The sequence below is a fragment of the Notothenia rossii genome (genome assembly GCF_949606895.1).
Source record: "Notothenia rossii genome assembly, chromosome: 1".
Lineage (NCBI taxonomy): Eukaryota > Metazoa > Chordata > Actinopteri > Perciformes > Nototheniidae > Notothenia > Notothenia rossii.
Window position 1 is genome coordinate 40,553,197 of NC_136912.1, and position 14,150 is coordinate 40,567,346.

The window sequence follows — 14,150 nt, forward strand, 5'->3', positions numbered from 1 at the left end:
CAACCAAGGCTTTAAGGAACGGCTCCATGCATACCGCCTTCAGGACAGCTGATAAGTACTGCTGCTCTAATAGAAACATTCAGTTAAAATTATAATGTTACTTTTTAGAAACCACAGAGAGTTTATGCTGTGTAATGTTGTGAGAGACTCAATTCTCCTTCCTATTTTCCAAAATTAAACCTTCTCAGAAGGGTAATGTTAATGGCAATTAAATGATAGATTTGAGGTCGGGACGCCTACGATTGGACCTACGTATCAGCGTAAAGGCTGAAGGGGGCCCTCTTTCACGACTAGGAGGAAGAGATTTCCCCCCCTACACTCACATTCCATCAGAGTCACAAGGCCGTGAAAGAGGCCGTCATCTTGGAAGTCAATGTTGTTATCTTTGATTGTGATTTTCTTTTTTTTGTTAACTTGTTATTGTTTAACGATTCTGTTGTTGCTACTGTTCCTTGTAGCACCAGGGGTGCGATATATGTGATATATAGAAGCGTGAAGGGGCTTGAGATATACCTAAAGACAAACCATGCAAAATACCAAGTCAGTTAAAGTAGCTACGTATAATGTAAATGGCCTGGGAAACCCAATCAAGAGGAGCAAAGTTATGTCGAAATTGAAGAGGGAGGGAATAGAGGTGGCTCTCCTCCAAGAGACTCACCTAACACAAATAGAGCATGAGAAACTTAAGAAATGGAGATACAATCAGTACTCATCTTCCTGCAGCCAGGGTTCTAGGAGAGGGGTTGCAATTTTGATCACTGGTAAACTAAACTTTGAGTGTACATACTGTATGAAAAGAAAGATAAAGAGGGGAGATATGTTCTGGTTAGGGGGAATCTGGAGGGAGTTCTAGTTCCTCCTGGCTCTCAATGGAAATTATATAAAGAAAGGTTTGAGTTATTAATCGCTGAGGCCTGGGGCATCCTCATTTGTGGGGGTGACCTTAATGTTAGACTCCACCCAACCCTGGACACATCAAAATTGTACCACTCAGGAGAGAAAAAAACGACAAGAAATATAAAATTAATGATAGAAGAGCTGGGACTCTCAGACATATGGAGGGAGTTGAACCCGACAAAGAGAGACTATACCTTCTTTTCTCACCCACACTCGGTGTATTCTAGGCTTGACTATTTCTTTATGTTTCAAAGAGACCTACATAGAGTGAAAAATTGCAGTATTGGGACCATGGATCTATCTGACCACACTCTAGTATATATAAACGTATTATTAGGGTTTGACTAGAAAAACACAATCTGGAGGCTAAACACAGGGATGTTAAATCAAATGAGGCAGCAAATAAGGACGGACATTACAATGTATCTAGATGAAAATGATAACGGCGAAGTGTCACCACAGATTCTACAGTATGGGACGCAAGCAAAGCTGTTCTTAGGGGGAAAATTATAGGAATTATATTATATTATATTATAGAATTATAGTTCTTATATTCTCGTCTAAAAAAGCAGAGAAAATAAAAATTGGATAGGTTACAAACAGAATTGGAGAAATTAGAGAACGAACATAAAAAGACACAGAATCAAGGAACAAAAATGGAGATAGCAAGGCAAAAGAATGAGTCCAATGAAATCTATTCAAACGACATTAAGGTGATTTTTCTAAAACAAAGATATTATGAAGCTGGGGGAAGATCTGCTAAATTACTTGCTTACAAATTGAAGAAACAACAAGCAGAAAACACAATTTATAAAATAAAGGACCCTACTACCAACTCTACCCATTGCAAAATAAAGGATATACAACAATCATTTGAGACCTTTTATAAAAAATTATATACTCAACCTAGATAAAACAAAGATTTTTTGAAAAGATAAACCTGCCTAAAGTCGGGGAAGAACAGAATAAGCTCCTAACTAGCGAAATTACGGATGAAGAGATCAAGAGGGCAATATCACACTTAAAACCTAATAAGGCAGCAGGACCTGATGGCTTTCCCTCTGAGTGGTACAAGGAGATGAAAGACCTACTGGTTCCGATGAAGGCCTCATTTAACCATGTGCTTAAAACGGGAGTAACCCCCGCTTCTTGGAAAGAAGAGACTTGATAAGATCCTCCCCCGGATAATAAGTCTAGACCAGACAGGTTTTATTCAGCAGAGGCAGACCCAAGATAACATCCGGCGAACCTTACATGTGATTGAACATATAACTAAAAATAAAATTGAGGCAGTATTATTGAGTCTTGATGCGGAAAAGGCTTTCGATCGAGTCAATTGGGAATTCTTGTATAGAACATTACAGAAATTTGGATTTCACCCATCGTTTATTAGAACCATTCAAGCACTTTATAATGACCCAAGGGCAAAACTAAAAATAAATGGGGACATATCAGCATCTTTCGGCCTGGAAAGAGGGACCAGACAAGGCTGTCCAATAAGTCCATTATTATTTGCAATATTTATTGAGGCTTTAAGCCAGGGGGTTAGTCAGGAAAATAATGTTTAAAGGACGTCCCATTGCTCTTAAAACTCATTTTCTCTGCTTCTCGTGGTTTCCTTGCGTCTCTCCATGCTTCCCTGGTTGGAGGGACTAGTCACAGGGAAACGACGCAAGTGAGTGACGCAAGGAATCCATTTAACCGAAGTGAGAAGGAACCTATGTTTCTGGTTATTTTATTTTGAAATTCAGTTCCTGACGGACGCCAAAAAAGCCAGAGATTATAGAATTAAACAAATAAATAAAAAAAAGGATAATTGTGCGTTACTGTTGAGTAAATAACATTGTGTTATTTCGAAAATAATAACAAATTAGAAGGAAAAAAAGATTTAAAAAATATAGATTTCAGTATTCTGAGGCTCTGAGCCCCATTTATTTTCCTCACGGACTGCAAAAAAAGTCAGACATTATACGATTTAAAATAAAAACAATAATCATGGCTTGATATTGAGTAAGAACATGTTTTTATGAACCACACAGCTTCCGGTCTTCCAAGACCCGACCAGACAAAAAGACGTGGTGCAGGCACGAAACATACTACCAATAGAAATATATTGCTTTTAAAATTGTTCTGTGTGACACGAAAAAAATGCGGAAAATCGTGTTGGTGAACACTAATCAATAGATTAAATGTTGTGAATATAACACGAAATGCTGTGAGACTGGGTTGGTGTGTAATAACCCTGCTGCCCTTGTGTTTTTGCCTGCCAGCTTTACATCTTCTTAATCACACCTTTAGCTATATATACCGGCTTTCCTTATGTTCTGTGTTTGGGACCTAAAATGTTCAATACATCCTGTGACAGTCGTGTGGATAGCGGAAGACAGTGTTGCCTACTTGGCCATTGTCTTGCTAGATTCAGCTACCTTTTTTGGTACTTCTCAGTACAATTATTTCTTAAAAGCTACTGGCTTTTTAAAACAAAAGCACATAAAGCTCATATCGACTTACATTTGATGTATTCCACAACATCCATGATATTTTCACGGGAGCTAGCCAATTGGCTTTGTCCAGGCATTCCAGGAAGTCCAGGAGGTCCTGGAGGTCCTTGAACAAAACGTTCAGAGTTTCCAGCAACACCGCGGAGCAGACCGTGGGCTGCATGAAGGGGACAGTAGAGTTCAGTAGCGCTCAGGTAACTATTAAATGGTATTATATTAAAAGCAAGGTTCAGGTATTGACCATTTAGTGATGAGGTTTACACTAAACTTCCTCTAAATCACTTACATTTTATGTAATCAGTTACTTTGACAGCCATGCTGGAGTAGTCACCAGTATCCAGGATGCTGTCCCTTGTGCCAGATTCGCCTGGCTCTCCCTTGTGTCCTGGGGGTCCAGGAGGGCCTGGTGCACCAGGAAGTCCGAACGTAGTTCCTCTCATACCATCACCTGATAATACAGTATAACATGATTGCATAAGGAGCAATGACTCAGCAAACATTGGGTCACAATATGTGACTTTGATGAAGATAGCTTTATGAAGTAACATTTATGTTGAGGTCTATGTAAAGATTGTACTCTTAATTAATCTCATGTATGTTTTGAGTGAGTATTCTTTTAAACTCACTGTTGATGTATTGTTGTTGTTCTGCTGTGGGTGGTTCTCTGTTTGCATACTCAGCAAAGGAAACCAGTCCGTGTAGACCACTAGGGGGAGCCTCTGGTCCAGGGGGACCGGGGGGACCTGGTAAACCTCTAAACTCCACACCTTTGGTATAATGGTACAGATGTAGAGGCAGAAAAAATGTGAATTACTCAGATGCATCCCACATAAATAGCTTGAACTAATGTTGTTACTCAGACTTACTGTGCAGGTAGTCACGAATGTTGTTACTAAATCCTGGTGGTCCAGGTGGACCGTCTCTACCAGGGATACCAGGGACACCTGGAGGCCCTTGAGGACCCACAACTGATTGAAGTTGGAAAAATAAAATGAACATCCATTCACTTCAGAGAACTAGTAAATTGAATGACTATGGGTTCTTATTGTGTTTCTTACCTGGGTATGAGTCTCCAGGTAGCCCAGGGGTTCCAGGGGGTCCGGGGACACCTAACACCTGCCTATCTAGAGACAGACATGATCCACATTCAATCAAAGTCAGGGTCTTTCATCATAACACCTCTTAAATGTAAACCTGCAGTTACATCAAACGCTCACCATTCAGTAGGGTGAGAACACGTTCAGCCACCTCCTGGGTGTTGATTCCGTAGCTGCCGTGGCCCGGAGCACCAGGGGGTCCTGGTGGACCGGGGGTACCAGCAACATATCTCCTCACGTCCTCTCCTGGACACAAATAACATTTTGGCAAATATTTTCCAGGCTACGCTCTAAAGAGCTGCTGATTGTTCCTCAGTGAGTGTCGAGACGAAAGTCAATATTTATTAATATCTGTGAAAAACGGACTGAGATATAATTATGTGTTTTCGTTTAGATTATTATTATTATTATTATTGTAGTATTGTTGAATACCAAGAGAGGGTATTCGTTTTATTTTGGACCCCTCTATTTCAGACCTCTTACAAAAGTGCTGATTCTGGGTCTGTAGCTTTAAATGGAACCAAGCTGCTGCTGGCAACGCCCCTTTGGAGCGTGCCTGCAAGCAGTGAGCTCTGTGAAGAGAAGGCTGTCTACCAGCTGAAACCAAGCCCCCAGGAAGTGTTCCGGACTCTGAGGAAAAAATGTGTTGTGTCCAAACGGCGGTACTACAATTTCCGTATCAGTCCGTGACGTAACTGGGTCCAGGAAGACTTTTCCCATTGACTAACATGGGGAAAGTCTGTAAATGTGACGTCTGTAAATCAGCAGATAATTTATTTTAAACTAAATAAACTACCCAGTATGAACTATTTTATAGCCCTTATTACAATCATTTGGTCCTTAAAGGTCCCATGTCATGCTTTTCTGGTTATTACCCGTCCCCTTGTGTGTTATGAAGGTTTTTATGCATGTGAATGGTTTGCAGAGTCACAAACCCTCAAAGTACACCCTGTAGCGAGTAAAACTCTAACACAGAAAAGACCTGTCTATGCTGCCCCAGAACGCCTCGTTGGAGATTTTCTCTTTTTCCATTTTTTTTTCTTCCGGGAACCAAAATGGACCAATCCGCGGAGCTCCTCACACACCAGGACCTTTAGCGTACATTTTCAACTAACAGGGAGTCCCATTGACTTGCATTGAGCTCCCTGGTTGGTAATAGACGAGTTGGGATCGCGGAGAAATGATCTCCGCAGACCCATTCTCACAGCGTTTATAAACCTTTTTCTTACTCAATATCAAGCCACACTTATTGTTTGTACTTCGGCTGTGAGTGTTTGTGTGTGCTCAGGATGAGTTTCGCGCTGTCCCGCTGTATCGCCGACCCGGAAACCACACCAGTAAGCCAGCTCACTGAGCAGCGAGCCTCGCAACGTCCCGACCAATCAGAGCACACTGGGCTCACATTGAGGGGGGGGGGGCAGGAGCTCCAACAAGCCGTTTAGGACAGAGAGTGAATACCGTTGAATACACATACTTTACAGAGATGCTGAATGAGAAACCAATGTGAGTTTGGAAAATTGCACAATATAAATCTATTTTAGTAGACCTCAACAATGGAATTATGATCAGTAGAAATGGCCATGACATGGGACCTTTAAAGTTGTAAAATGCACTAAAAAAAGATTTATTTTCTCTCTCCATTCATTCTAGTGAGCCGAGAGTGGGAGCTCAGGGGGAGGGGCTTAAGGGGCGCATGCTCGATGAGCGCAGAAACAGGTTCTTCTGCTCTGACAGCCAGGCATGACGGGTAATCTGTGATGTTTTGCTCTCTCAAAAGTTGGGCCATTTTGTCCTCATGCGCCAATGAGCAGCTCTCATAGGAAAGAACGAGACCCCGACGCTGTATCCAGTTCTTATTATACATCCTTGGCTGAAACTCAGCTAAACGCTGCCGTGATTAAACGCCGTATTATGTTCCAAACCACATCAAGGATTATTTCTAAAACAGTATGGAGCTCAAATGCTTCTTCTCTTGCCGGTTTTCCACAAGGTGAGTACCTTTTTATGTCCTGCTTCTTTACACATATTCTCTCCAGTACAGCGTTAGCTCTGAGTGTTAACGATGCTTGCTTATGTAAAAACAGACAATATTACTGAAAACACGTCGCGCATTGTTTCTGATAGCAACGTTTCTGATAGGGGACGATAGGGCTGTGGGCGGATTATGCATTTTGCCTAATAGGTGACATCTTACGAATTATTTTGTAGAGCGTGTTCATTTGTCAATATTGGTCCCAGATTAAAGTATACAATAAAAGGCTTCTGCATTAGATCAAGACTACCTTATTATTGATAAATCTCTAGTGTTCTCCCTGTTTATGGCTTATAACTAATAGCTCAAGTAACTCCGACTACGTCCACTTCACATATGCAGTGTAATAAACCTCTTGAATGCCATTTAAATAATAATTTCTGCCATCTGCAATACAATTGGGGATTTAAACCACCCTCAAATGAGACTTACGTTGTAACACGTCGATGACATCATTGATAGAGATGGAGCCAGGAGGACCTGGAGGACCAGGAGGGCCAGGACTACTGTCATATCCTCTACCTTGGCCTAGAAAGGAGAACCATTTTACATACGTTTTCACTACTGTTAGAAATACCGTGGGTTAACAGACAATAGAGGTCACATTTGAATGCAATTGGTCATACTCTGGACGTAGGCTATCACTCTGTTTGCCACATCATCGACCAGCCCGTCCCCTGTATAACCTGAAGACCCTGGACCACCAGGAGGCCCAGGAGGCCCAGGAGGCCCAGGGGATCCTGCCAGGTACTGCCTGATCCCATCACCTGCATGTCAACACAAGGTTTCACATGTAGATCAATGGACGTTGCACTCTGTTTCCTACAATCTTAGTGTAACATGAATAAATATCTCACTCTGAATGTACTCTGCAATGTACTGGCCCACATCAGGTGATCCAGATACAGTTCCATCTCTTCCAGGAGCACCTGGTGATCCAGGTGGCCCTGGGGCGCCTGGACTGAATGAGCTACCTGAAATGACAACAAGATCACTCAAATAAAATGTCAGACTAAAAAAGAAGAAGAAAAAAATATTAATATTAACACGGTTTAATTATTCAAAGTAGCTTTCAAAGAACTTTAAGATGCAGTTCATCCAAGATAAGTTGGGGTGAAAAAGTTAAGCATCCAATATGAAGATGATAAGTAAATGCAATTATTTTACAAGAAGATGACTTACTCTGAAGGTACTCTGCAAGGTACGGACCCACATCTGTTGGTCCACTTCCATCTCTTCCAGGCGAACCAGATAGTCCAGGTGGTCCAGGTGGTCCTGGGATGACAACACCAATCCACAATAAAATGTCAAGAAAAAAATTGCAATTGAAAAAGAAAAAAAATGCAACTCCAGGTCAAATGACTGCATGATGTATGAAAATGTAAAGGTAATGCTATAGATCAATATATTTGAGGTATGATGTATAAAATAGTTAAAATATTTGGCTTAGTGTACCTTTATTTCCATCGATCCCCTCTGGCCCCTCGGGGCCTGGTGGACCCTCAGGTCCCTTAGGTCCAGGCTGACCTGGAAAACCAAAACACTAGTTTAACATCAGGTTAAACAGCTTTGACAAGGAATGTTGACCGACGGAATATTTTCATAACGTTTGAACACCACCTGGTTTTTGAAAGCCACAAAATGTATCTGATAATGCTGGAAAATGTATGGTAGGTGGAAATCTTTGCATGAATTATAGCTTGCCATCTATTTTGCAAACCCTTTCTTGGTCATCTTCTTTTCAACAAGCCTATGGTCCAAAAGTTGTTCACATACCATGACCTGGTTTCCCTGCACTTCCTGGACTCCCTGGGAGTCCTGGTTGACCTGGTTCTCCTGAAATAATCACCAGTACATTAAGATATGTTTGTTTTAAAAGTCTATACTTTATAGAGACTATGCATGCAATCTTTTTTAATTCCTTACCTTGGAACCCTTCTGGTCCTCGGTCACCTAGAGTCAGAAACGATACGATAACAGAACATTGCTGTGAATCAGAATATCAGACCTGCCTCATTCTCCAATTAGTTTTGTACATTTTCATATGTGTGAATCCATTATACATGCTGTCCTATCCACATGTTTGTAAGAGACTTCTGTTTTCAGAAGCATTTCATTTACCCAACATACCTGATGGACCCAGTGGGCCCGGGGGTCCTGGTGGTCCAGCAAAAAAGGTTCCTAAGACAAACAAAAGAACACATCAAACAGGCTAAGCTAGTAAAGTAGGGGCTAAACATAACACATGTCCATGTGTCTTAGGATGTATAAAGCATCTGAAATTAGATTTCTTCCACCAACCTGAGGTAGGAACAAAACTGCCCGGCTCTCCTTTATCTCCTGGAGATCCAGGAAGACCAACTCCTGGGAAGAAAGCACAAAAAAACGTTTTATGTTGACACTGTTTACATTGTACTTTATGCTGAAGATCTGGTAATCTATTTGTTTGTCTGCATAATGAAAGACACTTTTTACCTGGCTCTCCTGCAGGACCCCTGCGTCCAGGAGGACCCTGTTTACCCTCACCTAAACAAGAGTTACATTATTTGAATAATCATTCATTTCAACTAAGCACCAATCCTGATCATTGGGAAAGGCCCTCATATCTTACAAATAGCCTTTCACTTACCAGAAGGACCTGGAGGACCAGTTGCTCCAGCATGCCCTGGAGGACCTGGTGGGCCAGGCAGGCTAGCAGCTGAGGAAGGTTCTGTTAGAAATGAAAACATTGATGGTGAAGGTGCCCATATTACTGCCAATCCCACTGTTATTTTTGATAATCCCACTAAATAGTGCAAAGGTAAAACATTAAAGACGTATATACTCACTGTCGGTTCCGGGGGTTTCTGAACGTGTGACAGTCCCAGGCTCGCCAGGTTTCCCTTGCTCTCCCTTATCTCCCTTATGTCCTTTATCTCCTTGATCTCCTTGATCTCCCTTAGTTCCTAAATTATGATATCAATGTACCGTCAAAAAAATAAAAGTCAACATGTTTTATGTATCTGCCATCCATCTGTCAGCTTTTGACCCATCGAAAAACATTTTGACTCTTAACATCGGCAGAGAGTTTGGATTTACCGGGTCGTCCTGGGAGACCAGCCGGGCCGATGGGACCAGACAGACCATGGGTTCCAGCAGGACCTGGAGGTCCGGAAGGTCCTGGTGGTCCTGGGATTGCAACAGCATTAGAGCCAGCTAGAAACAAAATGCAAGAGACCAGTTACAATTTACAAGATTTTGAGTTTTCCTAAGGTTTAAATCGAATGTCTAATTAGTAAGTATTACTTTGCCGCTGTTCTTACCTGAAGCAATGATTTTACCAGGTGCTCCTGGTTCACCTGAAAGACAGTGTTATATTCCATCACATGATGAAACTTCCTTTTATAGATACATTGTGTCAATAGTTGGATGTTTGATGAGGTTCTTAGTTCCCGGGAGTGTTGGCAAGGACATTTTGCAGCCATTTCTTTTTTATGCTTGTGCTGATTAAAAAAAAGGTTGTGAATGCGTGCCTGCCTGTGTGCTAGTTTAAGTGTTTATCTTGACTCTCATAAACAGGTGTCATTTGTACCCCAATAAAAAAACTAATTGCGTCATAAATTAGCAATTTACCTTCTGATCTCAGTTGAATTGTGCATAAAAATGTGTGCTAGTACCTCTGGGACCAACATCTCCAGGAATTCCAGGTTGTCCTCTAGCACCAGGAAGTCCATTTAAGCCTGCTTCACCTGTATAGGGAGAGTCTTGATTACATCTCAATATCTACCTCAAGAACAACTCTAGATATTCTTGGACTTTTTTCTGGCAGCCATGATAGAATGTAATGGTAGTTGGTGAATACAGAATAACTCAGCTGGTGAGGATAATACAATATATTTCCCTCCAATCTTGTCATCTCATTAATGTATTTGAAAATCCCTCTTCTCACCTCCACTTCCTTTAGATCCCTTTGGTCCTCCAGGGCCTTGTGGTCCAGGTTGTCCTGGTTCACCTTTAACAATAAATGTAAAAATATCAAATACAGAATGTTAGTTTTACTTACGGTTAAAGGTAGGCCTACTTTATGTAACTATTACAACTCAGTCTCACGGCATTTCGTGTTATAGTCACAACATTTAATCTATTGATTCGTGTTCACCAACACGATTTTCCCCTTTTTTTCGTGTCACACAGAACGATTTTAAAAGCAATGTATTTCTATTGGTAGTGTGTTTTGTGTCTGCAACACGTCTGGTCGGGTCTTGGAAGACCGGAAGTTGTGTGGTTCATGAAAACATTTTCTTACTCAATATCAAGCCACGATTATTGTTTTTATTTTAAATCGTATAATGTCTGACTTTTTTTGCAGTCCGCGAGGAAAATAAATGGGGCTCAGAGCCTCAGAATATTGAAATCTGTATTTTATAAATCTTTTTTCCTTCTAAATTGTTATTATTTGGTGCAGGCACGAAACATACTACCAATAGAAATACATTGCTTCTAAAATCATTCTGTGTCAGAATCCTGAAATCTATATTTTTTCCTTCTAATTTGTTATTATTTACATTGCTTTTAAAATCGTTCTGTGTGACACGAAAAAAATGGGGAAATCGTGTTGGTTAACACGAATCAATAGATTAATTTTGTGACTATAACACGAAATGCCGTGAGACTGGGTTGGGATTGTACCTACAGAGTGCGAGCATTCGTGAGCAACTGGATGCTGTCTACAGTTTATTGGCCACCGGTGTCATTGATAACAAGATTTAGACCGTAGCATGGTTTTAAGGAAGATTTAATTATATTGCGTTTTAAATGAACATTTCCTTTGTAAGATACAGTAATTAATAGGTTTCAAATTCTGTTGACACAAGATACATTTTTTTTATCGGAACATACTAATACTTTAAAGCTAAACAAATTTGAAATAACATGTATTCTGTGCAAAAAGCACATACATTGCTTTTGAACCAATTGTGTTTGGATTTAAATAGAACATCAGAAAACAAAGTTATGAGGGCTCTTTTAAAAGCAATAGCTGCTGTTTGAATCTTTATTCGTGATTGTGAATATTCATTAACACACCTGATATTCCACGTGCACCCCTCTCTCCTGGGTCACCTTTGATTCCTGATATACCCGGTGTTCCTCGATCACCTGCATTAAAAACAATACGTGTCAAAGGCGCTCTAAAAAAGTCGGTCTGAACTCAATTATTACATACAGTATAATATTGATTAATACTGCAGTTAAATTATCTATTAATCTCATGCAAAGACACCATCACTTCATCATCTTATGTAACTCTAAAAGGTACCAGGCGCTCCTGGGGCTCCTGCTTCACCCTGGAAACCCTTTGGACCTGGGGCACCTGCACACAAATGATTATAGATTCAACACATGACTGCCACTCTTAGGATTTAACAGATAAAATCAAATATCCATGTGGAACTAGAGTTTTTACCTGGAATTCCATGGATACCCTGCTCTCCTGTAGAACCTAAATCAAACAAAGAAATTCATGTTGAAGTGATTTGTACATGGTCTAACATATGCAATAACAGTGCTATTGTCTTTAAATGTGATCCTTCTATGACTTATGACCTTACCTTTTGGCCCCACAGGACCAGAAGGGCCAGCAAGACCGGGACGTCCCGCCTCGCCTTGAGTTCCTGCCAAAACCCAGGTCTTGTTATTATCAAAGATTGAACCCAAAGAGTAACTTGCGATAATTCAACAAAAAATGACCTACCTCTGTCTCCTTTCTCTCCCAAACCTGATGGTCCAGCCTCTCCGCGGGAGCCCATTGGTCCATCCCGGCCCCTCTGGCCTGGTGGACCCTCAGAACCTTGTTCACCTGGTCACAAATTAGGAGAGACTCAGCCCATGTGTTCTTATTGCCAGTGTTTTTTGTTCTCAAAGGACCAAGTCAACAATCTAAAATGAACGCTACCTGCACTTCCCTTTGGTCCCCTCGGTCCATCCTGTCCGGGGTGCCCTAACTGCCCAGGAGGGCCTATAGAGACAAGATATATGAATAGAACAAGATATATGAGTAAACAGGATCAAGCAGTGAGTTTGTCACAAGGAAATAGCTACAACACATTAGTTTTCAGTCTCACCTGGCAGGCCAGGAAAGCCACCGTCACCTGCAAAAGCCGGAGTTAAAGCCATTATACAGCTTAATGAATATCACCTATTGCTGAAGTTAAGAATTCATGACATTTTCTCAGTAGCTTACCTTTTTGTCCAAGCATCCCTGGATCACCTGTGAAGAAACAGCTAGCCTTTATGATGGATATCAACAAAAGATACATTTCCAAATGACTTAATAATTTGTGCAAACATGCCTTTAGGTCCTGGGTCTCCTCTCTGCCCTTTTAGTGAGTATGCAAGTGAATCTGAAAATAGAAAAACTTTTTTTAATGTGAATCAATATACAGTATATGAAAAAGAAGTTGTTTCACTGACACAGGGGATGATTTGTTGGTAATATAACTGATTAGTGTGTTATATTTCTGTACCTCTCAGAGCATCAGAGCGGAGTTCAGTCCTGACCAGATGCTGCACGGTTCTCTGCAGGGCGGCACTGTCTTGCCCTGGCCCACTCCCAGCGCCTACTGCAGGCCGAGTTGCCCCCAGGTTGATCCCATTGTCAGAGCGGGTCAGGGTAGACCCAGCAGAACTCCTCTCGATGTACGTGGAGTCCAGCGGGTCGATGATGTTGATGCCAGAGGCGGCCGAGAGGCGGCTGGACCTGGCTGAGGCCGTGCCAGTGATGGCTTCCAGAGCTTCGACACGGTTCTGCAGGCGTTTCACTTGTTCACCTGTGAGGCCAGAGAGATGATTATTGATATTGTTAGAGCCAGTATTTTCTTTTCATAAGAAAGGCCACCTAATCGTCGTAATTTTATTTGAGTTTTGCCTCTTTGTTTTGACTATTGTAAAGGCCTCTTTTCTTTGTTGAATGTGTAAAAGTTTGTTATTTTATTTTGAGCAAACCCATGGTATAATATCATCCCACCATTGGAGGCCAAGCAACTCATCAACTGTAAGTAACACAAATATAAAGGAAAGAAAACTAGTAAAAAATGTCAGTTTAAGGCGTCTAGTGGCTTGGTAGAAAAATAAGGACGGAAGCCACGACAGATATGTAAATGGTTTTGACTGACACGCATGGAGGTCATGCAAAGAGAGAATGCACATCTTACCCAAAGCGATGAGTCCAAAGAGGACGCCGAGGAGGAGGAGCAGGCTGAGCAGGAGGCCCAGCAGCCACTTCCACCAGCTGCAGCAGGAGCAGAAGCTGAAGACCGAGTCACTCTCTCTGATCTCTGAGAAACAGACACACAGGTTCACATTTTCTGTCCTCTTTGTATTGTTTCTGGAAGACCAGACCCTTTAGTAAAATATGTAATAATTAGTTATCAACATTTTCTAAGCTTATACAGTAGGTCCCTTATTGTATCTTATATTTGCATAAATTAATTTCTGCTTTTTTGCGAGAGTTAGATGAGATTATCGATAAAACTCTTATATTAATTTAAGTGTAAAGCTAAGCCAGGAACAGATTAGCTAGACATTAGCCAAGACATAGTTGTCTTTACACTTTCAGTTTCTGCACATGTTATACAAATAAGATGT

The 14,150-nt window shown here is 41.2% G+C and overlaps 1 protein-coding gene across 1 annotated transcript in view; it reads right to left on the minus strand.

Moving 5' to 3' along the window:
• The window catches only part of LOC307016353 (uncharacterized protein), a 40,477-nt gene that overhangs the window by 11,261 nt on the left and 15,066 nt on the right, over window positions 1-14,150 (minus strand). Inside the window, exons 16-48 of the mRNA XM_079645411.1 lie at window positions 13,718-13,840; window positions 13,031-13,333; window positions 12,857-12,907; window positions 12,748-12,774; window positions 12,629-12,655; window positions 12,460-12,522; window positions 12,259-12,363; window positions 12,116-12,178; window positions 11,971-12,006; window positions 11,824-11,877; window positions 11,592-11,663; window positions 10,456-10,518; window positions 10,184-10,255; window positions 9,830-9,865; window positions 9,606-9,722; window positions 9,356-9,472; window positions 9,157-9,237; window positions 9,003-9,053; window positions 8,829-8,891; window positions 8,658-8,708; window positions 8,454-8,480; window positions 8,304-8,363; window positions 7,983-8,054; window positions 7,710-7,802; window positions 7,385-7,501; window positions 7,154-7,294; window positions 6,960-7,055; window positions 4,616-4,741; window positions 4,457-4,522; window positions 4,265-4,366; window positions 4,025-4,165; window positions 3,685-3,846; window positions 3,409-3,555 (exon numbers count right to left, since the gene is read on the minus strand). Coding sequence (XP_079501537.1) covers window positions 3,409-3,555; window positions 3,685-3,846; window positions 4,025-4,165; window positions 4,265-4,366; window positions 4,457-4,522; window positions 4,616-4,741; window positions 6,960-7,055; window positions 7,154-7,294; window positions 7,385-7,501; window positions 7,710-7,802; window positions 7,983-8,054; window positions 8,304-8,363; window positions 8,454-8,480; window positions 8,658-8,708; window positions 8,829-8,891; window positions 9,003-9,053; window positions 9,157-9,237; window positions 9,356-9,472; window positions 9,606-9,722; window positions 9,830-9,865; window positions 10,184-10,255; window positions 10,456-10,518; window positions 11,592-11,663; window positions 11,824-11,877; window positions 11,971-12,006; window positions 12,116-12,178; window positions 12,259-12,363; window positions 12,460-12,522; window positions 12,629-12,655; window positions 12,748-12,774; window positions 12,857-12,907; window positions 13,031-13,333; window positions 13,718-13,840 — 2,925 coding nt within the window. The remainder of the gene's footprint in view (window positions 1-3,408; window positions 3,556-3,684; window positions 3,847-4,024; window positions 4,166-4,264; window positions 4,367-4,456; window positions 4,523-4,615; window positions 4,742-6,959; window positions 7,056-7,153; window positions 7,295-7,384; window positions 7,502-7,709; window positions 7,803-7,982; window positions 8,055-8,303; window positions 8,364-8,453; window positions 8,481-8,657; window positions 8,709-8,828; window positions 8,892-9,002; window positions 9,054-9,156; window positions 9,238-9,355; window positions 9,473-9,605; window positions 9,723-9,829; window positions 9,866-10,183; window positions 10,256-10,455; window positions 10,519-11,591; window positions 11,664-11,823; window positions 11,878-11,970; window positions 12,007-12,115; window positions 12,179-12,258; window positions 12,364-12,459; window positions 12,523-12,628; window positions 12,656-12,747; window positions 12,775-12,856; window positions 12,908-13,030; window positions 13,334-13,717; window positions 13,841-14,150) is intronic.